Below are 25965 nucleotides of genomic sequence, written 5' to 3' on the forward strand. Positions count from 1 at the left end.
TCTCCCTCTCCCCCTCTCCCCTCTCTCCCTCTCCCCCTCTCTCCCTCTGTCTCTCCCTCTCTCCGTCTCTGTGTGAGAGGCAGGTGGAGGCTGCGCAGGCTCACCTGCGGAATCTTACGCTCGGCCGTTGAACGTCCTAACGGTCGCCCGACCTCGCCGCCAGGGGGCGCTCGGGCCCAGGCCAGCCGTTGTGCCTCGAGTTGGCGCGTGCCTGCTGTCTGGCGCCCACTGCGTGACGCCCGCGAACTGCCCTGGGCGCTGGTGTGGTAACGCCCATCCGCACGCACGTCGTGGATCTTCCTTCCGCGCTCGGGCCGTGGGCCCTGCTGAGGCAAGTAATGGCGCCTGGGCTGCTGTGGCGTTGGCCTGGCACTTCTAAGGCTTTTCCGCAATAACTTTTATCCCCCCTATAAACCAACTCTTTCGAAGTGGGGTAGAGACGTGAAAGCGCTCTCCTGGCCTTGAGCTTCTGAGCTTCTCGGCCCTTCTCCACAGCCCAGGTAGGTGGGTTATATCATCAGCCCCATTTTAGACGGGGACGTTTTCATCCCAAACTCTGGGTCTCTATGAAAATTTTGGAACTTTGGAGCTGGAAGCCCAGAATTTTGGAGCTGGAAAGAACCTTAGGTCGTCCATTCTGGGTACCTTTCTCTTTCCTGGCATTTTGCTTTTGCTTTTTTTTTTTTTTTTGGCCTTGCTGCAGGGCATGAGGGATCTTAGTTCCCCCACTAGGGATTGAACCCGCGCCCCTTGCAGTGGAAGCACAGTCTTAAGCACTGGACCAGCAGGGAAGTCCCTTTCCCAGCATTTTTCTACTGAGGATATCTCTGCACATCAAGGGGAGCCTGGAAGGGTAAAGGGAAAAATAACAGCTAACAACATGTCAGGCTGTGCGTAGATATTCTACTTAGTTAATCTCATAGATCAGGTAGGTACTGTTAGCATCCCCATTTTACAGGTGAGGAAACTGAGGTGGTGCAGCCTAGGTCACTTGCCATTTTAGGTTCTGCCCCAAACTGACTCCTGCCTGGAGTCCATTGGTCATTTCTGAAAATGCAGTTGATAGATACTTTGTGAGTTTGGGGGAAGGAGCAGGGGTCAGGGCTGAGCTTAACTCTGGAACCCCAGCCAGCATGGGGGATGGCCCTGCATCTAGACCAGTCTTACCCATTTTAAAGGGTAAAAATTTGGATTTTTTCCCCTGTATTATTGTTTAAAATGTATTTGTACATTTAAATGAATTATGCATGAAAAGAAAGCATGTAACATTGTGACCACCTAGAGGGGTGGGATAGGGAGGGTGGGAGGGAGATGCAAGAGGGAGGAGATTGGAGATATATGTATATGTATAGCTGATTTACTTTGTTATAAAGCAGAAACTAACACACCATTGTAAAGCAATTATACTCCAATAAAGATGTTAAAAAAAAAAAAGAGCTGAGATGATAAAATGAGACAATGTATCTATAGCCTGCTGTTAAAGGCATCTACTAGATACTAGTTAAGAAAGCACTTTTGAAATATAAAAATGTGGTAACTGTGAGATGGGGTAGTGGAAAGAAATAGAAACCAAGAATAAAAGCCTTCCCCAAAAGTTAAAAAAAGCATGTAACATATGTAAGTGATAAAGCATGGTAGAATGGGAACTTTTGAACTTCAGTACCCACCTCAAGAAGTTGTAGTACAGTTAGGGTTTATGTAATGTGTACCATGCTCCTGGTAACCACTGTTTTACATTCTCCAGGCACATTAACTTGTTTAAGCCTTGAAACACACCTGTGAGATAGGTGCTGTTATACCCATTCTACAGATGAGGAAACTGAAACAGAGGCCAAGTTACTTGACAATACTTGGTTGAGACCCAGGTAGCTGACTCCAGAGTCTGCGCTCTACCTCTGATACCTACCTGTGTAATTCTAACCTGGTTCATGCTCCTGCGTCCTCTAAGAGTAACCACTGTCATGAGTTTAGTGTTTAATATTCTTATTCATTGAAAAAAAAAAGGTCTCTAAAACAACTCACAACTGGGGGAAAGTATTTGCAAATCGTATATTCCGTAAAGGACTTGTATCTGGAATATATAAAAGACACAATTCAAAAAAAATAGCCCAATTTAAAACTAAGCAAAGCTGACAACACCAAATGCTAATGAGGATGTGGAGCAGCAGGAACTCTCATTGCTGGTGAGAATACAGCTAGTTTGGAAGACAGTTTGGCAGTTTCTTGCAAAACTAGCATACTCTGGACTTCCCTGGCAGTCCAGTGGTTAAAACTCCGTGCTTTCACCACAGGGGACTTGGGTTCGATCCCTGGTCCGGGAGCTAAGATCCCACATGCCGTGAGGGGCAGCCAAAAAAACCCCAAAACGAACAAACAAAAAAAACTAGCATACTCTTACCTTATAATCCAGTAATCACACACCTTGGTATTTACCCAAATGAGTTGAAAACATGTCCACACAAAAACCTGCACATGGATGTTTATAACAGTTTTATTCATGATTGTCAAAAGTTGGAAGCCACAAAGGAGACCTTCAGGAGGTGAACAAATAAATAAACTGTGGTACATTCAGACAATGGAATATTCTGGAGCTTTAGAAAGAAATGAGTCATGAAAAGACATGGAGGAAACTTTAATGGATATTACTAAGTGAAAGAAGCCAATCTGGGTCTTCCCTGGTGGCGCAGTGGTTGAGAGTCTGCCTGCCGATGCAGGGAACACGGGTTTGTGCCCCGGTCTGGGAAGATCCCACATGCCGCGGAGCGGCTGGGCCCGTGAGCCATGACCGCTGAGCCTGCGCGTCAGGAGCCTGTGCTCCGCAAGGGGAAAGGCCACAACAGTGAGAGGCCCGCGTACCGCAAAAAAAAAAAAAAAAAAAAAGCCAATCTGAAAAGGCTACATACTGTATGATTCTAGCTATATGACATACTAGAAAAAGGCAAAACTATGGAGACAATAAAAAGATCATTGGTTGTCAGGGACTAGGGTAGAAAGAGGGATGAATAGATACAGAGGATTTTTAGGTCAGAAACCATTCTGAATGATGCTATAATGGTGAATACACGTCCTTATATACTTGTCCAAACCCACAGAGTGAACCCGAATGTAAACTGTGGACTTTGGATGGCAATGATGTGTCAATCTAGGTTCTTCCATTGCAACAAATACAGCACTCTGATGGGGCATGTTGGTAGTGGTGGAGGCTGGAGGGTGGGCAAGGCAAGGGGTATGTGGAAACTGTGCTTTGCACTCACGTTTTTCTGTGAACTTAAAACTACTCTTAAAAAATAGCCTTTAAAAAAATTTTTTAAATGGGCAAAGGCTTTGAATAGCTGTTTTTCTCAAGAAGTGATACAAATGACCAATAATACATGAAAAGACACTCAACATTCATTAGGTAAATGCAAATCAAAACCGTAAGATACCATTTCTCACCCACCAGAACGCCTAAAATAGAAAACAGGCAACAGTGAGTGTTGGTGGGGACATGGAGAAATTGGAACCCTCGTACGTTGCTGATGGGAATGTAAAATGGTACAGCTACGTTGGAAAACAGTCTGGCAGTTTCTTAAAAAGGTAAACATAGACTTACATGATCCAACAACTCCAATCCTAGTATCTACCCAGGAGAAATGAAAAGGTTTGTCCACACGAAGGCTTGTATGTGAATTGTTATAGCAGCAGTAGTCACAATAGCTAAAAAGTAGAAACAACCCAAAGTCTGTCAACTGGATATACCAAAAAAATTTTTAAGTGGATAAACAAAACATGGTACCTCCATACAATAGAAAAGTCTTCAGCCAGGATGAACCCTGAAAACATTTTGCTCAGTGAAAGAAGACAGACACACAACAATACAGTATGATACCATTTGTATGAAGGGTTCAGGAAAGGCAAATCTATAGAGACAGAAAGTAGATGAGTGAGCTGAGTAGAAATGAGGAGTAAATGTAGCATAAGGTTTCTGTTTAGGCTGATGGAAATGCCCTAAAATTAGTTCATGGTGATAGTTACAACTTTGTAAATATACTAAAATTTATTGAATTGTACACTTAAAATGGGTGAAGAATGAATTTTATGGTATGAAAATTATATCTCAATAAAGCTGTTGGAAAAAAATGGTCTCAGGACTTCCCTGGTGGTCCAGTGGTTAAGACTCCGCGCTTCCAATGCAGGGGGCATGGGTTCGATCCTTGGTCAGGGAACTAAGATCTCACATGCCACACAGCGCAGCCAAAAAAAGGTCTGATGATTTTTCAAATGTGTGAAGTCCAGTGTATTTTAATAATGCCTTCTTCCTTTCATCACCTTAAAAAAAGGAAAAAATCCTATTTGTCCTTATTAAAAACATTGATTTTAGGAAATTGGACAGGACAGCACAGTACAGAAAATAAATATCCTCTATAAAATTAGAAGCAATGTAGCATATAGTGAAAAGAATTTATTGTCAGTCCCTGATATCAGTTACAAGCTGCATGTTACCTTTCCTCCATGAACATTGGTTTCCGCATCTGTAAAACGGGCATAACAATGGCTACCACACAGGGTTGAGAGGATTAAATGAGATAATGTATATACTATGAAGCGCCTGGAAGAGTGCTTCACACAGATGTTTGATAAATGTCAGTTTTCTTTCCTTTGCCTACTAATCAGATTATGAGAATCCTGTTAACTTTCTTTAGCCTCAATCCCTACAACACATTTACAGAGTAGATCCTAGTGACCAAGAACCAGTGGAGGGTGGTAGTCTTGTTGAGGTGGGAGGGTTGGAATGCACCCAGGGGATTGCCTAGATGCTGTCTTTGCATCTTAAGCCCCCATTTTTTACTTACATTATATGTTATGGATTAGTAAAAATAGAGATTTCTAAAGGTGATTTTATGAACATTTTACCCAAGATTTTTTTTAAATGTCACTTTTCTGTAGAAAAGAATATTACTTTTTTGTGGTAGGGGACACTGATGTACATATAGGTGAAGGACTAACCACTACCCCTAGCCACCCCTCGCCACTGTCGTTGGTGCCCAGTGAATGTTAAATTGGGTTGAATTGAAGACCTCAGCATTTAAGATGCTTGTGCTGTTGGTAGTGGAGTGAGAACTAGATCCCAGATTTTTTTTTTAAGATTTTTTTGATGTGGACCATTTTAAAGTCTTTATTGAATTTGTTACAATATTGCTTCTGTTTTATGTTTGTTTTTTTGGCCTCGAGCCATGTGGCATCTTAGCTCCCCGAATAGGGATCGAACCCACACCCCCTGCACTGGAAGGCAAAGTCTTAACCACTGGACTGCCAGGGAAGTCCCAGCTCCCAGAATTTTTTACGTGGGTTCGGTGTTGTTCTTCTACTCCATCCCTCCTCTCACCCCACTTTTGGCCTTGATTTAAAGCTCTTCTATCTAAAATGGTTGCATCCTTCTTCCTGAGACCACCACCTTAGAGTCAGAGATTTGAGCAGAGGGTCTTTTGGGTTCCAGTGGTATATGGGATCATAGGGTCCCAAGATGGAAGCAAAAGCAAGGGGGAGGTATCAGGAATTGATCCATCAGGGCCAAGATACACAGCCACACGCCTTATACTCAGCCTTTTCTTTCTGGCCCCTATAGGGAAGGGAAAGCAGCTTTTATAATTTTCCCTGTATTACACTACACATTTTAAATTAAGCTTTTAAGATAATTATAGATTCATATGTATAAGAAATAACACAGAAAAGTCAGATGTACCCTTTACCCAGTTTTTCCCAATGGTAACATATTGTGAAACAATAGTACTACATCACAACAAGGATACTGACATTGATATAATCAAGATACAGAACATTTCCATCACCACAAGGATCCCTCATGTCATCCTTTTCCTTCCTTAGTCCCTCTCTAATAAAGGGACTCCATTTTTATAATTTTGTTATTTGAAGAATGTTTTATAAATGGAATCATACAGTATGCAACCTTTTGGATGGGCCTCTTTTTTTTTTTTCACTCAGCATAATTCTCTTGAGATTCATCCAGGTTGATATATGTATCAGTGATTTATTCCTTCTTATTTCTGAGTAGTATTTCATGGTATGGATTTACCACAGTTTAACCATTCACCCCTTAAAGGACATCTGGGTTGTTTCCAGTTTGGGGCTATTATAAGTAAAACTGTACGTATTTGTGTACAGCTTTTGTGTTAACACAAGTCTTCATTTCTCTAGTATAAATGCCCAGGAGTGCAATTGCTGGGTTATGTGTTTGTTGCATATTTAGTTGTGTAAGAAACTATTAAATTGTTTTCCAGAGCAGCTGTACCATTTTGCATTCTGATTAGCAATATTTGAGTGACCCAGTTCCTGTTCTGCTTTTGGTGAAGCAACTTTTTAATTTTAGCCATTTGATAGATGTGTAGGAATAGCTCATTATTGTTTTAATTTGCATTTCCCTTATGGCTAGTGATGTTGACATCCTTTCACGTGCTTATTTCCCATCTTATATGTTCTCTAGTGAAATGGCTTTTCATGTCTTTTGCCCATATTCTAATTAAATTGTTGACCTGTTGAGTTTTGAGAGTTCTTTGTATGTTCTAGGTGCTAGTTCTTTGTCAGATAACGTGGTTTGCAAACATTTTCTACCACTCTGTAGCTTGATTTTTCATCTTTTCTGCACGGTCTTTCACAGAGCAGGAGTGTTTAATTTTGATGAAAGCCAATTTATAATTTTTTTCCTTTTGTGGACTGTGCTTTTGGTGTCAAATTTAAGAACCTTAGCCCTAGGTCCAGAAGATTTTCTATGATTGTTTTCCTAAGAGTTTTATGTTTTACATTTAAGTACATGGCCCATTTTGAGTTAATTTTCATATAAGCTGTTAGATTTAGATTGAGGGGTTTTGTTTTGTTTTGTTTTGTTTTTGCCTATGGATGTCCGATTACTCCAGAACCATTTGTTGAAAAGCCAGCTTTCCTCCATTGAATTGCTTTTGCACCCTTATCAAAATTCAGTTAAAAGCTACAATAATTAAAACAGTATGGTATTGGCATAAAAAACGAATGGACAGATCAACAGAACAGGAAAGAGTGAAAAGGAAAAAAGAAGGAAATCTTGACATTTGTGACAACATGGATGGATCTCAAGAAAGACAAATACCATATGATTTCACTCATGTAGAATCTAAAAAACAAAACAAAACAAAAAGCAAGCAAAAACAATGAGCAAATAAAACAAAAACAAACTCATAGATACAGAGAACAGATTGGTGATTACCAGAGTGGAAGGGAGCTGGAGAGTAGGCGAAATAGGTGAAGAGGGTCAATTGTATGGTGGTGGATGGTAACTAGACTTTTGGTGGTGATCACTTTGTAGTGTATACAAATATCAGATTATAATGTTGTACAACTGAAACTCATAAAATGTAATATACCAATTTTACCTCCAAAAAAAAAAGTCAGTTGAGCCTATCAGTTGGTGACAAATTCTCTTGGTTTTTCTTCATCTGAGAATTTCCTGATTTCCCCCAGCATTCCTAAAGGATATTTTCAATGGATATGGGATTCTGGATTGACATTTCAACACTTGAAAAGTATTGTGTCACTTCCTTCTGGCCTCTATGGCCTCTAATGAGAAATTAGCTGTCATTCAAATTGATTTTTCCCATATAGGTCCTAGATTTGTTTTTCTCTGGCTACTCTCAAGGTTTCTCCTTTATTTTAGTTATAATATCCAAAGTATGTAAAGAATCAGTAGCAAAACAAACGAACAGAGAAACCAAATAACCCAATTAAAAAATGGGCGAAGGACCTGAATAGACATTTCTCCAAAGAAGATATATGAAAGGCCAACATGTACGTGAAAAGATGCTCAACATCACTAGTCATTGAGAAAATGCAAATTAAAACCACAATGAGATATCACCTCATGCCTGTTAGAATGGCCATCATCAAAAAAACAAGAGATAACAAATCATGGCATGGTTATGGAGAAAAGGAAACCCTGTTGGTGGGATTGTAAATTGGTACAGCCAGTATGAAACACACTATGGAGGATCCTTAAAAAATTAAGAATTAGGGCCTCCCTGGTGGCGCAGTGGTTGAGAGTCCGCCTGCCGATGCAGGGGATACGGGTTCGTGCCCCGGTCTGGGAGGATCCCATGTGCCGCGGAGCGGCTGGGCCCGTGAGCCATGGCCGCTGGGCCTGCGCGTCCGGAGCCTGTGCTCCGCAACGGGAGAGTCCACGGCAGTGAGAGGCCCGCATACCGCAAAAAGAAAAAAAAAAAAAAATTAAGAATTAGAATTACCATATAATCCAGCTATTTCATTTCTGGGAATGTAGCCAAAGGAGATGAAAACACCAACTTGAAAAGATATCTGCATCCCCATGTTCATAGCAGCATTATTTATAATAGACAAGACATGGAAGCAACATAAGTGTCCACTGATGGATGAACAGATAAAGAAGTTGTGGTCTAAATATACAATGGAATATTATTCAGCCATGAAAAACCAGGAAATCCTACCATTTGCAACAGCATGGATGGACCTTGAAGGCATTATGCTAAGTGAAATAAGTCTCTGTATGAGAAATAAAAATACTGTATGATCTCACTTACATGTGGAATCTAAAAACAACAACAACAGAAAAACCAAAGTCACAGAGGCAGAGGGTAGAGGGAGGTGGAATTAGAGAAAGGAGGTCAAAAGGTACAAATTTCCAGTTTTAAGATAAATGAGTACTAGGGATGTAATACACAACATGACTATAGCTTACACTGCTCTATGATACATAGGAAAGTTCTTAAGAGTAAATCCTAAGAGTTCTCACCATAAGGAGAAATTTTTTTTCTTTTTATTGTATCTATATAAGAAGATGGATGTTAGCTGAACCTACTGTGGTAATTATTTCACAATATATGTAAATAAAACCATCATGCTGTATGTGTTAAAATTTTACAGTGACGTATGTCAATTATTTCTCAGTAAAACTGGAAACAAAAAATTAATACAATATCATCAGGATTTTGATTGAGATTGCATTGAATATGGATTATAATTGAATATAGAAATGACATCTTGGGAATTCCCTGGCTGTCCAGTGGTTAGGACTCTGCGCTTTCACTGCTGAGGGTGTGGGTTCAATCCCTGGTGGGAGAACTAAGATCCCACAAGCTGTGGGTATGGCCCCCCCCCCAAATGACATCTTTATACTGCTGAGTTTTCCTAACAGGGAACATAGAATGCTTTACACATAGTATGTGTATGTATATTCAGACCCTAAGAGAAACGCAAGACCTTTGGATGGGGATCAGAGAACAGAGCATTTGTTACTCACAAAGCATCTTGTACCTGTTCCCCACACTAATTCTATTTTCTGCTGTGTCTGCTGTTAACCCATTTGGTCCAGTGAGTTCTTAATGTCAGCTATTGTATTTTGTTCTAGAATGTCTACGTTATCTATTGCTATGAACAAATTACCTCAAAACTTATCAACTGAAACAACAAACATTTATTATCTCATGGTTTCCTATGGACCAGGAATCCAGGTGAGGCTTAATTGTGTGCCTCTGGCTCAAGGTCCCTCATGAGGTGGTCATCAATCAGCTGGCACTGTGGTATCATTGAGGGCTCACCTGGGCTGGGGAAGAGAGCGTGAGGTGGCATCCACTTCATGGTTGTTGGCAGGCCTTGGGCCCTCATCACTTGGGGCCCTCCACAGGGCTGCCTCATTATAAGGCAACTGTTTTCCCCCATAGCAAGTGTTTAGAGAGTGAAAGTGAATACAGTATTCAAGATGGAAGCCACAGTCTTTTTTGTAAACTTATTTTGGAAGTGACATCTCACTTCTACCAAATTTATTCAATTAATCCAGACCACACTCAAATGAATACTAGGAAGTGGAGATTATTAGTGACTATCTTAGAGGCTGTCCTACCACAGTGTCTATTTGATTTTTTACTGATGTGAATTCTCTGTTGAATTACTCTAGCTCTTCATCTGTTTTGTCTATCTTTTTGTCTATTTTCTTTAACATGCTAATCATAGCCATTTTTAAAAGCCCCTATCTGCTAACTCCAATATCTAGATTATCCCTGGGTCAATTTCTTTGACTGTTTATCTCTTAATTATCAGCTAATTTTTCCTCCTTCTTTATAAGTTTAGTAACTTTTAACAAAAATATTTATTTGGTTGCACTGGGTCTTAGTTGTGGCTTGCTGGCTCCTTAGTTGTGGCAGGCGTGTTCCTTAGTTGTGGCTTATCAGCTCCTTAGTTGCAGCACGCGGGCTCCTTAATTGTGACATGCATGTGGGATCTAGTTCCCTGACCAGGGATTGAACCCAGGCCCTCTGCATTAGGAGCGTGGAGTCTTAACCACTGTGCCACCAGGGAAGTCCCAAAGTTTAGTAACTTTTATTGTTAGCTGGACATCATGGATATGTTGTAGATTATGTTAATTTTTCTCTAAAGGAATATCAAGAAAAAGAATAGATACATGTATATGTATAACTGAATCACTTTGCTGTACACCTGAAACTAACACAACATTGTAAGTCAATTATACTCCAATATAAAATAAACGTTTTTTAAAAACCACAAAAAAATTAAAAAGGAACATCAAGTTTTGTTTTGGCAGGCTTTGAGGCTTGAATTTATGTTTCAGTTGATTGGAAGTATTTTAGTTTTGCCCGTAGTTGGAGGTGCAGTCCTTATTCCTAGGGTGATGCTTTTCTGGAGTCTTAACTGAATGCCTGGAGTATGCACCAAAATCTCTTCCCTTTGGCCAGGCCCAGTCTCCAATGTCATCCAGCACTCTGTGACTCTGAATTTCCCCATGTGCTCTCAGCTCCCCAGAGTTGTTATGCTACGCTGTCTTATCTGCTCAGCTCAGCAGTTGGCCAAGGACTCGAACATCTATACTCAGACCTTTCAGGCTCTTTGCCTATGATTACCTCCACTTCACTTCCCTGACCCTCAAATTCTGTGACACTAGCAGCCCTAAACCCCAGGCTCTGCCTCTTATACCCAGTAAGAACTCTGCTCTCTGTCTTGGCTCGACCACTCCAGGTCACACTTAGGGAAGTACCCTCAGGAGAAAATCTGCACTGGTTGCTCTCCATGCCTATAAGTAGTTGAATGTATTTTGTCCCCTTTTATGTTTTATGTTTGTTTATTGTGGGAAGGTAAATCCAATACCAGCTACTCCCTCACGGCTGAAACTTTTAAGTCTTTGAAAAGTCTTAGTGGGAAGCCGATATTTCACCAGCTCTATTTTTTTTTTTTTTTTTTTTTTTTGCAGTACGCGGGCCTCTCACTGTTGCGGCCTCTCCCGTTGCGGAGCACAGGCTCCGGACGTGCAGGCTCAGCGATCATGGCTCACGGGCCCAGCCACTCCGCAGCATGTGGGATCCTCCCGGACCGGGGCACGAACCCGTGTCCCCTGCATCAGCAGGCGGACCCCCAACCACCGCGCCACCAGGGAAGCCCACATCAGCTCTATTTTTATTTCCACTGTAGCTGTTTCTTTTCCCTAATAGACAATTCACTTTTATGGTGCCATAGCCTCTCTTATCTTTTTGAGGATTTTAATATTTACTTTAAAGTCTCTTGATTTTCTCTATTAACTCTTTTCCTTAGTCATTAGTTTTTTTTGTTTGTATAGTGTTGTGCCTCTCTTTTCTACTGTTGGTTTTCTTCAAATATTTGGCAAGTTCTGGCTAAGTGCTCAAGTCTGTCTTTGAGATTCTCTGATGGATTCTCCTTGAATGGTTTTATTTACTGTGAAGTGGCATTAGTCTCTGTGGAGTCAGGATAAGACATTGCTAGGCAGGGTACAATTGTGGTTAGACTTTGGGATACTGGGGTCCCCATTCCTGCTGGGTGTTACCAGCCATCCAGCAAGGGCCCTCACAATCATTGCTCTCACCTGGTGGTTGATGCATCTATTTTTGTCTGCTTGCCACAGGTGGGGAAAGAGAGGAAGTCAGTCGTCTTTTTGCTTCACATGAATCCCCAAACCAATCATCCCAATAAGTTTCTCTCCTGCTCCCCAGATCTGTCACTCTGACCAACAGAGACTCCCAGGGACTCTCTGCCTCTCACAGTGATATTCTCCTGCCTGTATTTTGTTCTTTGGTTTCCTCTGTCAACCTCATCCTGCCTGCCTTCCATTTCTGAGAGATTCCTTATGGCTTCTGGTTCAACAGGGTACCACATTTTGCTTTCCAGCGCTATTATGGATTTATTTAAAGATCTACTTTCTTTTACCTCTGTTGTTTGAGGTAGGAGAGAGAGGCACCGTACACAGATGGCAGTCTGATGTCTGGCCTTAGTGGCTCCTGAGAACTTTTCTGTTGTCTTGACACCGAAAGCTGACTTGGCTCAGCATAGAATTCTTGAGTCACAATCATTTTCCCTCAAAACTCTGTAGAACATGACTACACTGTCCTTAACATTTAGTATTTCATGTGGTAATTCTTATGCCATTCTGATTTCTGATTCTTTATTCTTTTTAGGTAACCTTTTTTTTTTTTCCTGCCTTAATGTTTTCTTGTTCTTTATGTTCAAAAATCTTAACCAGGATATGTATACATATGGAAACCTTTGTGTTACTTTTACCTCATTAAGTCAATTTAAAATTACATGATTTAAGCGTCAAGGCTTCCTTCACTTCAAGGAATTGCATTTCCACCTTTGTCTAAAATCAACCGACAATATATGGGTCTATATCTAGACTCTATTCTGTTCCATCTATCTTGACATCAGCAATCTCATACTGTCTTGATTACTGTCTAACTTTACTTTTTCAAAATTCTAGGTCATTGGCACTTCCATATGGACTTTAGGAACAGCGTATCAATTTCAACAACCAAAAAAGTTTGCTGAAAATTTTATTGAGATTACACTGAATCTATAGATCAATTTGAGTGTAGAATTCACACTTTAATAATTTTTAATCTTCTGATTCATGACCTTGGTTTATCTCTTCATTTATTTAGGTTTTTAATTTCTTTCAATAATGTTTTGTAGTTTTTAGTGTATAGATCTTCCACATATTTTTTGTCAGAGTATTTCATATTTTTGATGCTATAATAAATGGTATTTTTAAAATTTCAATTCCCAATTGTTCAGTGCTATGAACAATTGACTTTTAATACATTTGTTTAAGAGCAGTTTTAGGTTCACAACAAATACAATTGATTTTTATATATTGATCTTATATCCTTCACTTCGCTAAACTCTGGTAGCTTTTTGGACGATCCCACAGGATTTTATACACAATCATGTTGTCTACAAAATAAAGGCAGTCTTATTTCTTCCTTTCCAATCTGGTTACCTTTTACTTCTCTCTTTTATTTTTTAGTTTTAATCTTTGTAGTTCATTGAAAGAAGTGATCATCATTTAATGGCTGGTTGTATCAAATTTGAGAAGCATTAGTCTAATCAATGATCAAAATTATGATATAGATGCAAGTGAGAGGTTTTTGTCTCGTTTGCAATTTGCAGCATAAATTGATGAGAGAATGTTAACACAAGTGGTTTTGTAAGTTATACAGGTAAAGGGCTAAATCATCGCAGTCATGAGGTTCTGACTCTAGAAATCTGTTACTAAAAGTATACAATTTGACTTCAGGAAAAAAATCAACAAGTGATAAATCAGATTTTAGGTTGATTACTGGACTAGATTAGGCATGGTAAGGGAAATCTGATATTATGCTTTTTCTTTGACATCATTGCCCCATTCAGGAGTGTGGTAGGTTTACTGATGGTGTAGGGATAATTACTTCTATTTCTCAACTTACTTCACTGTCTAAAACTTCCAGTACAATGTTGTATAGAAGCAATGAGGGCAAACATCCTTGCCTTATTCCTGAATTTAAGGGGAAAACCTTCAGTATTTTACCATTGTTAGCTCTAAGTTTTTCATAGATGTCCTTCATCAGGTTGAGGATGTTCCAACTACTCCTAGTTTGCTGGGAGGTTTTTTTCAGGAACAGATGTTGATTTTGTCAAATGTTTTTTATGCATCTGTTGAGATAATCATATGATTTTTGTTTTTCAGTCTATTAATATGGTGAATTATATTGATTGGTTTTTGAATGTTGAATCAACCTTGCATTCCCGAGGGTAAACTCCTTTGGTAATGATGTATTATCTTTTTATATGTTGTTGGTTTCAATTTGCTAAGATTTTGTAAATAATATTTGCATCAGTGTTTATGAGGGATTCTTTTTTCTTTTTTTTTTTTGTGGTACGTGGGCCTCTCACTGTTGTGGCCTCTCCCATTGCGGAGCACAGGCTCCGGACGCGAAGGCTCAGCGGCCATGGCTCAAGGGCCCAGCCACTCTACGGCACGTGGGATCCTCCTGAACCGGGGCACGAACCCGTATCCCCTGCATCGGCAGGCGGACTCTCAACCACTGCGCCACCAGGGAAGCCCGAGGGATGTTGTTTTGTAGTTTTCTCATGTCATCTTTGTCTGGTTTTTTTTTTTTTTTTTTTTTTCCTTTTTGCGGTATGCGGGCCTCTCACTGCTGTGGCCTCTCCCGTCGCGGAGCACAGGCTCCGGACGCGCAGGCCCAGCGGCCACGGCTCACGGGCCCAGCCGCTCCGCGGCACATGGGATCCTCCCAGACCGGGGCACGAACCCGTATCCCCTGCATCGGCAGGCGGACTCTCAACCACTGCGCCACCAGGGAGGCCCCTTTGTCTGGTTTTGATATCAGATAATGCTGCCCTCATAAAACAAGATGGGAACTATTTCCTCCTTTTTTTCTGGAAGAGTTTGTGTAGAATTGGCATTATTTCTTCCTCAGAAGTTTGGTAGAATTTGCTAGTAAAGCCATGTGGACCTGAAGTTTTCTTTGTGGGAAAGTTAAATAAATTCAATGTCTTTAATAGATATAGAGTTATTCAGGTTATATATTTCTTCTTGCATGAGCTTTGGTACTTTGTGTCTTTTAAAGATTTTGTCCATGTCATCTACCTTGTCAAACTTATCCACATAGCATTGTTCATAATGTTCCCTTATTTTAGTATCTATAGAATCTGCATCAGTCACCTTTATCATTCTTGATATTGATAATTTGCATCTTATTCATTTTTTCCTATCCTATCTAGAGGATTGTACACTTTGTTGAGCTTTTGGTTTTATTGACTTTTTTCTTTTCTTTGTTTTCTATTTCATTTCTTTTCACTCTGATTTTTAAAATTTCTTGTGCTTATGTTGGCTTTTATTTGCTCTTCCATTTCTAGTTTCTTAAAGTAGAAACTGAGGTCATTGATTTGAAACATTTCTTATTTTCTTTTTTAATTAATTATTTATTGAAGTATAGTTGATTTACAATGTTGTGTTAGTTTCTGGTGTAGAGCAAAGTGATTCAGTTATACATATTCTTTTTTATATTCTTTTCCATTACAGTTTATTACAGGATGTTGAATTATAGTTCCCTGTGCTATACAGTAGGACCTTGTTTTTCATTTTTTTTTTTTTTTTACTTTTTGGCTGTGGCACGTGGCATGCAGGATCTTAGCTCCCTGATGCCCCCACGCCCCCTGCAGTGAAACCCATGCCCCCTGCAGTGAAAGTGCAGAGCCTTAACCACTGGACTGCCAGGGAAGTCCCATGTTTATCTATTTTATATATAGTGGTTTGTATCTGCTAACCCAAACTCCTAATTTATCCCTCCCCCACCTTCTTTCCCCTTTGGTAACCATAAGCTTGTTTTCTAGAGACATTTCTTATTTTCTAATATAGGTGTTTTAGTGCTATAAATTTCCCTCTATGTACTGCTTTAGCTGCATCCCACAAATTTTGATATTTTTTCTTTTCTTTCAGTTCAAAATGCTTTCTAACTTTCCTTTTGATTTTTTATTTCATATATACATATATATGTATACACACACACACACACACACACACACACACATATATTTTAGCTGCACTGCAAATCCTGTGGGATATTAGTTCCCTGACCAGGGATTGAAACCAGGCCCTCGGCAGTGAGCACAGAGTTCCAACCACTAGACCCCCAGGGAATTCCCTATTTCACACATATATTATTCATTTATTTACTTATTTTTGAATTTTATTTTATTTATTTTTTTATACAGCAGGTTCTTATTAGTTATCCATTTTATACATATTAGTGTATACATGTCAATCCCAATCTCCCAATTCATCACACCACCACCTCACCTCCCCTGCCACTTTCCCCCCTTGGTGTCCATACGTTTGTTCTCTACATCTGACACACATATATTATTTAAAGGTGTGTTGTTTAGTTTCCAATTATTTGGGGATTTTTCTGGGATCTTTCTGTTACTAACTTATAATTTAATTCCATGTGGTCAAAGAATGTACTTGAAATTACTTAAATCTTTTAAATTACAGAGACTTGTTTCATGGTTGAGAATATGGTCTTTCTTAGTAAATATTTCATGTGTATGTGAAACTAAGGCATTCTTCAGTTTTAACCACCATAGTTTTGTGATTATTATTTAGTTACATTTATAGTAATTTGGGGAGGGTATAAAAGCTATTGTCTTGAATCAGAAGATGTCTATTTGACTTCTTCAAGCACCTTGAGGGTAGTCTGTGTGTCCTGTTTACCTTTCTATCCCCTCAGCATTATTCCTGGACCAGAATGAAAGCTCAGCAGACACTGGTTGAATAAATGGATTACACTTAGAGATGGTCAGGCTGTGTTCTTGTTTTTTATTTTAAAAAGAAGATTATTGTGTTATGTGACAAGACTGAGTCTTACACACCTTTGTGTCTTTGTGTCCCTACAGGACTTTGCATAGAGCTTGGCACATTGCAGGTGCTAAAGCAGCATTGATGGCATTGAATGGAACAAAAGAGATACCTACAAAGGTGCTTTCTCTGACTGGTTGGGATTTAAAGCCACCCTGAGGCAATGACAAGCTACTCTGGCCAAGGTTGGAGAGGTTGTCCTGTCATAAAGCCCCCTAAGACATGATGTCACACACAGACAGTGCTCTCCTGTGAAAGGGAGGGGCTGTGCACTGGACTGCCAGACTTAGCTGACCTCCGGTGCCCTTCTCAGTCTCAGTCCTGGAGCCTGAGGGGAGGTGAATAGGTTGCCTGTACACTGATATGGTCAAAGGATACTCTGCAAATCACTAACGTCATCAGGCTTGGTAGATTTGGTAAGCAGTTTCAAAAGGTTGCGCTCAATAAACCACCCAAGCAGGTGAAAATTGTCTTTACGACTCCTAGCCTGCCTGTCCTGCATCCCTTTCTACTTGACGTTCCTCTTTTCCCCCTCTTCTTCTCTCACTCAGGACTCATTTTCTCTCCTCCAAACCTTCCCTCAGAAAAAGCCTGATAACTTTGCTCACACCAAGTTATAAATAAGGAAAAAGCTTACTGTTGAGCATACTGCTAGCAGTATTCTCAGAGAAGGTAATTCAGTATGAAGGGAGGTGCTGTAGTTCCCTGCAGAGAGGTGAAGTGAGCTGAGGCCCGAAAAAGGCCCACTGGATTTGGTGACTAGGAGCATATTGGTGACCTTGGTGAGAGAGGCTTCAGAGGTTGATGGGGACAGAAACAGATTGAAGTGGGCTGTCGAGTGAGGGAGAGGTGAAGAGGGGTGAAGACACGTACTGCAGTCAGCTCTCTCAAGGAGACTGGTGTGAAGGGTAGGGGACAATAACGATGGTATCTGGAGAAGGGATATGGGTTCAAGGGAGAAGGCCTTTCTTTTTTTAGTGGAAGAGATGAGTGATATGTTTAAATACTGATGGGAAGGAGCCAGAAAAGGAAAGGATGAATATACAAGTGAGAGAGGGGACCTCCAAACACCCAGGTTATGAGAAGACCAGATGAATGGATTACGAGAGGGGGCTAGCCCCCCTCCTGTGAGAAGCAGAGAATGGGTGAGTTTGGTGGCAGAAAGTCTAGGGAACATCCATCTGATAGTGCGTGTGTTCCCTGGTGAAAGTGAGGAAGGCAGAGGAGGGGCTGGAGGTTTAAAGAGAGGTTCAGAAATAGTCCCTGTGGAGAATGGGGAACTCACTTGGGAAGCAGAGGCTCACCAGGCCACACTGAGGTCCACCTCACCCTGGAGACCTTGACTGTACCACAGTGTCAGCTTATATGCAATTTGACACTGAAGGTGGGATTCTAGACAGAGAGGGAATTTCTGAGGCGGCTAGGGAATCTCCCCCAGAACCCTCAAGATCATTCCAAAAATGCTGCATAACACAGAAAATACTTTAAACTGTTTTTAGTTTTTAATCATTTTTATTTACTATTATAATTAGCCACCTACACCTGGGGTCATTTTACACAAAATGTTTAATAGAGCTATACCTTTTTCCTTAATCCTCTCCCAACCCCGCTTTTCCCATCCTGATTCCCTGGGACCTACCTTTCCAGCTCTGAGGACATTGAAACCAGCTTTTGTTTGGGGCTCTGAGGTCTTGGGAGAAACTCCTGAGCGTTTTCCAAGCTCCTAGTGCTAGCTCACTCCATCCTGAGTTTAGCCTCCAGCTGTGACCAGCAGGCTCTCCCCTGGATGAACCCTGCTTATGGAGGTCCTGCCATTTCCCCCAACTGCCTCTAGCCCATTGCAATCCTTGCAAGCCACAGAGTAAAGGAACACCAGGACCCTGGTTCTATGTGATGCATTGACTGTTGCCATCTTTTCTTCTTAGACTGAAAATGGTGTTTGGTCTGTGCTGCCAGAGAGAGAGGTAAAGTTTAGATGGGCCCTGTTACCATGCCCCAAAAGACCAGGAAAGGGGACCCCTCACTTCGTGCCTCAAGGATGGGAAAATAGGGTTCTATATTCTCTTTTCCCTGACTGTTATAGTATCTCTGGGACTCAGGGTCAGAGTGGAGGGCCTGGTACTGACAGGTGGGACATGCCTTTGTGTGTGTGTGTGTGTGTGTGTGTGTGTGTAGGCAGGGAGCCATCATCCTGGCAGTGCCAAGATGCTCTGTTTGAGGGAGTTCCCTGGTTGCCTAGTGGTTAGGATTTGGCGCTTTCACTGTGGAGGCCCGGGTCAAGGAACCATCCTGCATGCAGCGCAGCACATCCAAAAAAAAATTTTTTTTAAATGATGCTCTGTTTGTCCCAAGGGAGGGGTCCTAGAAGAGGAGGATGGACAAAGAGATATTATTTCTAATCCAGGTTGTGGGATCTGTCAGTCCAGAGTAGGGAGGGCTTTGGAGGGCTTTGGGGGGAAGAGCTAATCCAGCACTTGAATGAATAACTATGAATGTCCAGCCAAGACTAAGTCCCTGCCTTCTGGCTGGAGAGGCAAGATGGACCTATATAAACAAGTAAAGAAGGAAAGGAGAATGGAGTGGGTCAGGGGGTCCTTGTGGGTTCCAGGCGCCAAGTCTGGCTTTCTCGGCAGTAGGCAGAGGCACAGAGCCTGCTGGCCAGTCAGCAGGGAGCCCAGGCTGAGCCCTGTTACAGCTGATGGATTCATTCATCCACAAGTATTGACTGGACGAGTGCTGGTGGAATAGATCCTGGGCCTTGGACTGGGGAGGAAAACCAGCACCCACTGGTGAGGGCACGAGGCCCCAGCCTCAACTCAGCTCTGCTTTCCTTACAGGCTATACAAGTTCCTGTATGTAGTAAACATCTTCATTCTTGCAGGTAAGTGTCTGGGTGCTGGGGTAATTTGGGGATGATGGCAGGACCCCAGTCTCCAGCTACTCACCGGGATTCCCAGAGGTCCCCTCCTGAGACTCCCCAGGGCTGGTCACACTGCTCAGAGCCGAGGCTGGTCTTCTTTCCCCCTTTCTTCCCTCTGCACCTTCATGGTGAGTCTGGGATTTGAACCCATATCTCACTCTAAAACCCACGCATACCCCACAAAACCCGCAAACAAACCAAAAAACGCATACAACCAAATAATGTCCTGCAGCAGTGATCTTCAAATTTTTGCTTGCATACCTTTTGAAAAACTATCCCTTCACACATTGTAAGTTAATATCTAATATCTTTCATCACACATTAAAATAGTTTAAAAGGATATAATTTCTGGCATATTGTAAATACTGACATTTAAAAATAATTACATCACTCTTTTAAATGTTTTAACTAGTCTTTCTTCATCTACCTGCAGGAGTGGTGTACTACTATTTTCAGGGGTGTGTGGGGAAGACAGCCCCTGACCATGAGATCACTCGGGAAGCATCACAGGTAGGGCCTCTGTCAGAGCTTAGAGGGACCGTCTCACTGTAGCAAAAACAGAGGTCATACTCCTTGATCTCAAATGGTGACCCAACTGTGTGTGTGTGTGTGTGTGTGTGTGTGTGTGTGTGTGTGTGTGTGTGTGAGAGAGAGAGAGAGAATGCGAGGGCTCTGGAGAAATTCCCTGTGTTCCTGGCAAAGTGTCAAACAGAGGCCCCACCCACCATGGGCTGGCTGTAAGCTCACCTCAGGGCTCCGTAGCACTGACCTAGACAAACCTAAAGGAACAGGTGACCCCTAATGCATGTGAGTAGCCCTGGAATATGGTTCAACACTCATACGTGAATCGGGTGGTGGTGAGCAGGACACCGGCCTGGGGTTACATACCTTCTTTAACGTCCCAGGTCCAGGAACCTATGGCAGAAGCCCCTCCTCCCAGCCCTCTGTCAGGAAAACACAAATGGACACTGGATGCCCACTAAGGGCCACGTGCTGGATTAGGTGTTGCCCATCTATTGAAACCTCGCAGCAACCCAGCAGCTCCCACTTTATAGAGGAGGAAACGTAGGCTCCCAGAGGGACAGTGACTAGACCGAGGCTGCCCAAGGTAACAGGACAGAGCCACATACCTGGTCTCTGGAGGCCTCCTGCTCTCCATCTAGTGCTATTGGGAAGAGAGGATTTTCGTGGGTATAAGCTTATCTGTGACCCAGCAACACTGAGAAGTGTGTGCTACATATTTAGGGAGGGACTATTCAGAGGTTGGAGAGCCCCTAATAAGGCCCATGTTGGCAGGAGCCTTAGAGACAGAGCCCTGTGTTGCTTCCTTTTTTTTTTTTTTAATTAACCAAATTTTCATTTTAAAAAGTTGTATTGTCATCAAAGATATGCATATACATAGTTCAAGGAGTCAAAGTTTTAAGACTTGAAACAAAAAACTAGCTGTCTTTTGTCCCAATCCTCTTCACCCATGATTCCCACAACCCAGGGTGGGAGTCTTTCCAGCTTCCAATTTTCTAGCTGAAGCCTTTGATTTTGCCTCCACGGTTCTAAATAGAAAGCTTATCCTGCTTTGTCTTAATTTTTCAGATTTAAACATTATCCAATGAATTCCTACAACGAAAGATGAGAATTTAGCTCTCGTAACAGCTGCACACTTACTGCCTCCTCCAACATACATCTCACCTTTCTCTAGTCTTCCAGTATAGTTATATCCTAGTTTTTGGCATTGTAAATGTTTTATTCTGAGTAATGACATCTTCAGTTGTTAAAAATTTTTAAGTATCATTTTTGCTTTTATACTGACTTTTATATCATTTTGGCTTTTTTAAAATAATTTATTTTTATTATTTATTTATTTATTTTTGGTTGTGTTGGGTCTTCATTGCTGTGCGCTGGCTTTCTCTAGTTGCGGCGAGCGGGGGCTACTCTTCGTGCAGTGCGCGGGCTTCTCATTGCGGTGGCTTCTCTTGTTGCCGAGCACAGGCTCTAGGCGCACGGGCTTCAGTAGTTGTGGCACACGGGCTAGTTGCTCCACGGCATGTGGGATCTTCCTGGACCAGGGCTCGAACCCGTGTCTCCTGCATTGGCAGGCAGATTCTTAAGCACCGGACCACAAGGGAAGTCCTCATTTTGGCTTTTAAGTCCCTCTCCCACACAGTGGGCTCTTTTCACTCATTTTTTAAAAATTAAGGTATTATTTATACAGAGTGAAATCCATCCTCTTTAGTGTGCAGTTCTGTGAGTTTTGACAGATGTATGCAATTGTATAATTGCCACCACAACCAGGATACAGAACAGTTTCATCATTTCAAAAAATTCCCCCATACTCATTTATAGTCAACCTTTTCCCCACTCTCAGCCCCTGGCATCCAGTGAGCAGTTTTCTGGTCCCATAGTTTTGCCTTTGCAAGATGGTCATATAAATGGAAACATCCAGGGACTTCCCTGGTGGTCCAGTGGTTAAGAATCCGCCTTCCAATGCAGGGGATGTGGGTTCAATCCTGGTCGGGGAACTAAGATTCTACATGCCATGGGGCAAGTACTGAGCCCGTGCGCTACAACAAAGACCCAGCGCAGCCAAAAGTTAAATAAATAAATAAATAAATAAATAAACAACAACAACAAAAATCCAGTATGTAGCCTTTTATTTATTTATTTGGCTGTGCAGCAGGATTGTGGGATCTTAGTTCCCTGACCAGGGATTGAACCTGGGCCCCCTGCAGTGGAAGCACAGAGTCCTAACCACTGGACCGCCAGGGAATTCCCCAGTATGTAGTCTTTTGAGCCCGGTTTCTTTCACTTAGCACAAGGCATTTGAGGTCCACCCAGTTGTGTGTAGCAGTGTTTGTTCCTTCTTATTGCTGAGTAGTTGTCCATTGCATGGATGTACCACGGTTTGTCCATTCACCAAGCAAGAAACATTTGGATTGTTTCTAGTTTTTTGGCAGTTACAGATAAAACCACTGTAAGTGTTCATGTACAAGTTTTGTGTGAACATAGGTTTTCCTTTTACTTAGGTAAATACCTAGCAGTGGAATTGTGGGCTCATGCAGCAAGCGTATATTTAGTTTTGTAGGAAACTGTAAAACCTTGCCAAAATGGCTGGCACCCATTTTGCGTTCTCACTGGCAATGAATGAGAGGGTCCATTTGTTCCATATCATTTCCAGCGTTTACCTTTTTTTTAGTCATTCTAATAGGCTTGTATTGTAATTTTATTTAGATCAATATTGAGGATTTACACTATTTATTTTTTTATTAATTAATTTTTGGCTGCATTGGGTCTTTGTTGCTGCGCACGGGCTTTCTCTAGTTGTGGCGAGCAGGGGCTACTCTTCGTTGCAGTGCGGGGGCTTCTCACTGCAGTGGCTTCTCTTGTTGCGGAGCATGGGCTCTAGGCGCATGGGCTTCAGTAGTTGTGGCTCGCGGGCTCGAGTGCAGGCTAAGCAGTTGTGGTGCACGGGCTTAGTTGCTCTGTGGCATGTGGGATCTTCCCAGACCAGGGCTCGAACCCGTGTCCCCTGCATTGGCAGGCGGATTCTTAACCACTGCGCCACCAGGGAAGCCCGAGGTTTACATTTTAAAACTATGTAAATAGTATTCCTGAGTCATGTAGTGTACTGTAACTACTCTTTGTGTATAATTTTGTTTTTTCCTCTTTTTTTTAAATTTTAGTTTTCTCTGTACCTATAATTAATTCATCCAAAATCTCTTCCAAAAAAAATCTCCTTGCAATACACTTAGACAAATTAGGTGTTTTATCCGTATGATTGTTTCCCTGGAGACATATCTCATGGAGCCCTCCATCCTCCTCTTTCCATCTGGATGGGACGTCCTTGAGGCCTGCTGCTCAGCTGTCCTGGGACCTCCCTTCACCGTCACTGTGGGGAGTGCTTCACTTCTTTCACGTGTGGGAGCTGATGTTACTCTTTATTTGGGGGCGGGCACAAGCTCCAGCTGCTTCCTGAGGGGTCGTCCTGAGATACTACATATCTGAAAGGTCTTCATTCATATTTAACTCAGTTTGGCTAGGTATAGAATTCTAGACTAGAAATAATTTTCTGACAGATTTTGAAGCTCCTCATTTTCTTCTGGCTTCGAAGGGTTGGTGTTGAAAAGTCTGATGAAAGTTGAGTTCCTAAAACAGACTTTTTTCTTCATATCTCTGGAAGTTTTTAGGTTCTCTTCATCCTCAGTGTTTTGAAATTTATTGATGGCATAATCTGGGGTGGGTCTCCTTCATCCATTGTCCTGGACACTTGGCGATTCCTTCTCTTCTGGAAACTCATGTCGCTCATCTTTGGGAAATTGTCTTGGTAAAAAAATGAACATATTTATTTGGTATCTTTCCCTGCCACCCCAGTTTGTTGTCTCTGTTCCCTCTTTCAGAAAGATCTATGATTTAGCTGTTGGACCTCCCGCTCTCTTCTCTCTATTCTTTACCTTCTACAATTTGACTGGATTTTTAATTTTTAATACCTATTATAATATCATATTTGTTTTTGAAGAATTAGAGATTGTTGTTTGAACATTTCTATTTTAGCGCCTATACTTGTTTTGTAAATGCAAAGTTTATCTTTCTAAAGCCATCAATTATTGTTTGTGTGAAGTTTTCCTTAAATCCTTGGTAGTCTTTAGGTGTCTTCACAGCAGGCATTGACAGTGGACTAGTACATAGCTGAGCCCTTAATATGTCACCTCAGCCTGCCTTCTCTCTCTCTTTCTCCTTGTCATGCAGCCCTTAGGGGAGACCTTAAGGCCAGTGTGGGGACTGATGGATAAATGCTATCCTGTGACCGCTCAGGTGGGTAAGGGCTGGGGACCCCTCTCCCCCTGGGGTGGGGTGGCTGTCCTGGGCACCCTCGGTAGGCACACAGAATAAGAGGATGGGCCAGGCAGGGAAGGACTCCCAGACACTCACAGCTGAATGTCACTTCCCCTGTTTCCCTCTGCAGAGACGCAGAGTCAAGAGTGGGGAGAAGCAAGACTCTGAGGTAAGGGAGGCCTGCCCTGCAAGGGTCCGGGGCCGTGGCTGTCTCCTGTCAGAGCTCCCTGAGGCTCAGGGATGCCCCAGCTCATGGCCAGGGGTCCCAGGGAGAGTGGCAGGGCTCCTCTAGGAAACCTACAACCCTACCACAGCATGAGCTGAGAAGGGAGGGGCTTCCCTGGAAAAACAAAGAACTACACACACTCCAGGTGTGGAGAACAGGGAGAGGGGCTAGGGGATCAGGGGGCCTTTCTGCCCATATTCTGCCCTCTTGTCCCTCCCTGCAGGCCATGACCCCCAAGGCAACAGGAGGACCGAATGATGCTGCCCCCAAGGAGGAGACTGATATCTTGTCTTCGGATGAGGGGGAGATGAGGTCCCCAGGAGAGGAAGCAGGCAGCCCCATTCCTTCCTCCATTCCTGCCGGGAAGGAGGTATCTGAGGAGGAGGAGGTGGCAGGGACCCCAGGCTGGGAGGTAAGGAAGCCTGGTGCCTCGACTGGGACATCCCAGCATAGGTCCTACTGAGAAGCCCCAGGGGTCTGCAGGGTGGAGTGGAGAGGCCCTGGGGAAGGAGGGCAATGGGGGGCGGGGGCTGGGGCACCCCCAAGATGACCTGAGCCAAACTGCCATCTCAGTCGAGCAACAGCTCTGTGAGGAGCTGAGAGGAGCAGTCGTGGCCTGAGCAGAGAGCAGATCTGAATCCTGGCCTCCCCTGACTTCTTGTGAAGTGAGGCCTATTTCCCCATCTGCACAGTGTAGAGCCTGTCTCATCCCACCACCGTCCCCCTTCTTCCTTCCCAGGAAAATAAAAAGGTCCGAAAGGAGATTGCTGCATATACTTCTGGTAAGACAACTGACCCCACCCTGCTGTAGCAGGGCTGCCCTCCTCTCTAAGCTCAGTGACCCTGCAGAGGCCACAGACAGTGACCCTCCTGCCCCAGGGAGGGGAGGGAAGAAACCCAGGTAGCCAGATGCATTGTTTTTCCTGATGAGCACCCCCGCTGCCTCCTGCTTCCTTCTTGGGTTGGCAGGACTTGAGGCCACTGCGCGTGGGCTGGAGGAATGCCTAGCCTTATATCAGCGCTGACCTGCTCCCCTGGCACCAGAGTGTACCTGGCCCTGGGGAAAGGTTCCTCCCAGCAAGGAACCCACAGGGCATGCCTGTTTGTGCTTTTTAGAGGCTTCTGAGGTGGACCTCATGGAGGAGAGGCCTGGGGGCTGGGTCCCCCAGCTCCTGAGGAAGCTCTGGCTGGGCTGGTCTCCAGCCTCTGACATCCCCAAGACTCAGAGCCACGAATGACAAAACATCCAATAAATCCACAGTTGCTGCTTCTGCA

At 42.7% G+C, this 25965-nt stretch overlaps 1 protein-coding gene across 5 annotated transcripts; it reads left to right on the forward strand.

Annotated features, from left to right (window-relative positions):
- Positions 1 to 104: 104 nt before the first annotated feature.
- Positions 105 to 25965, forward strand: LOC309812567 (uncharacterized protein). Of its 5 annotated transcripts, none has more exons than XM_082636397.1 (10): positions 105 to 331; positions 16756 to 16837; positions 18643 to 18681; positions 19555 to 19598; positions 20071 to 20147; positions 24378 to 24443; positions 24595 to 24633; positions 24914 to 25102; positions 25430 to 25472; positions 25807 to 25965. In XM_082636397.1, exons 2-10 carry the CDS (start codon positions 16812 to 16814, stop codon positions 25926 to 25928), a joined length of 645 nt encoding a protein of 214 aa, XP_082492523.1. In that variant the 5' UTR covers positions 105 to 331; positions 16756 to 16811; the 3' UTR covers positions 25929 to 25965. The 5 variants fall into 5 exon arrangements, with proteins under 5 accessions (XP_082492523.1, XP_082492524.1, XP_082492525.1 ...); XM_082636398.1 differs by lacking the exon at positions 105 to 331 and adding an exon at positions 379 to 500; XM_082636399.1 differs by lacking the exon at positions 105 to 331 and adding an exon at positions 16616 to 16657.

This window comes from Mesoplodon mirus, assembly GCF_964341445.2.
Source record: "Mesoplodon mirus genome assembly, chromosome: 11".
NCBI lineage: Eukaryota > Metazoa > Chordata > Mammalia > Artiodactyla > Ziphiidae > Mesoplodon > Mesoplodon mirus.

Coding starts and splice junctions, on each gene's coding strand:
- LOC309812567 (XM_082636397.1), top strand. CDS start 16,812: ATGGAACAAAAGAGATACCTACAAAG. Junction 19,599..20,070: donor AAACATCTTCATTCTTGCAG/GTAAGTGTCTGG, acceptor ATCTACCTGCAG/GAGTGGTGTACTACTATTTT. Junction 24,634..24,913: donor GGGAGAAGCAAGACTCTGAG/GTAAGGGAGGCC, acceptor CCCTCCCTGCAG/GCCATGACCCCCAAGGCAAC.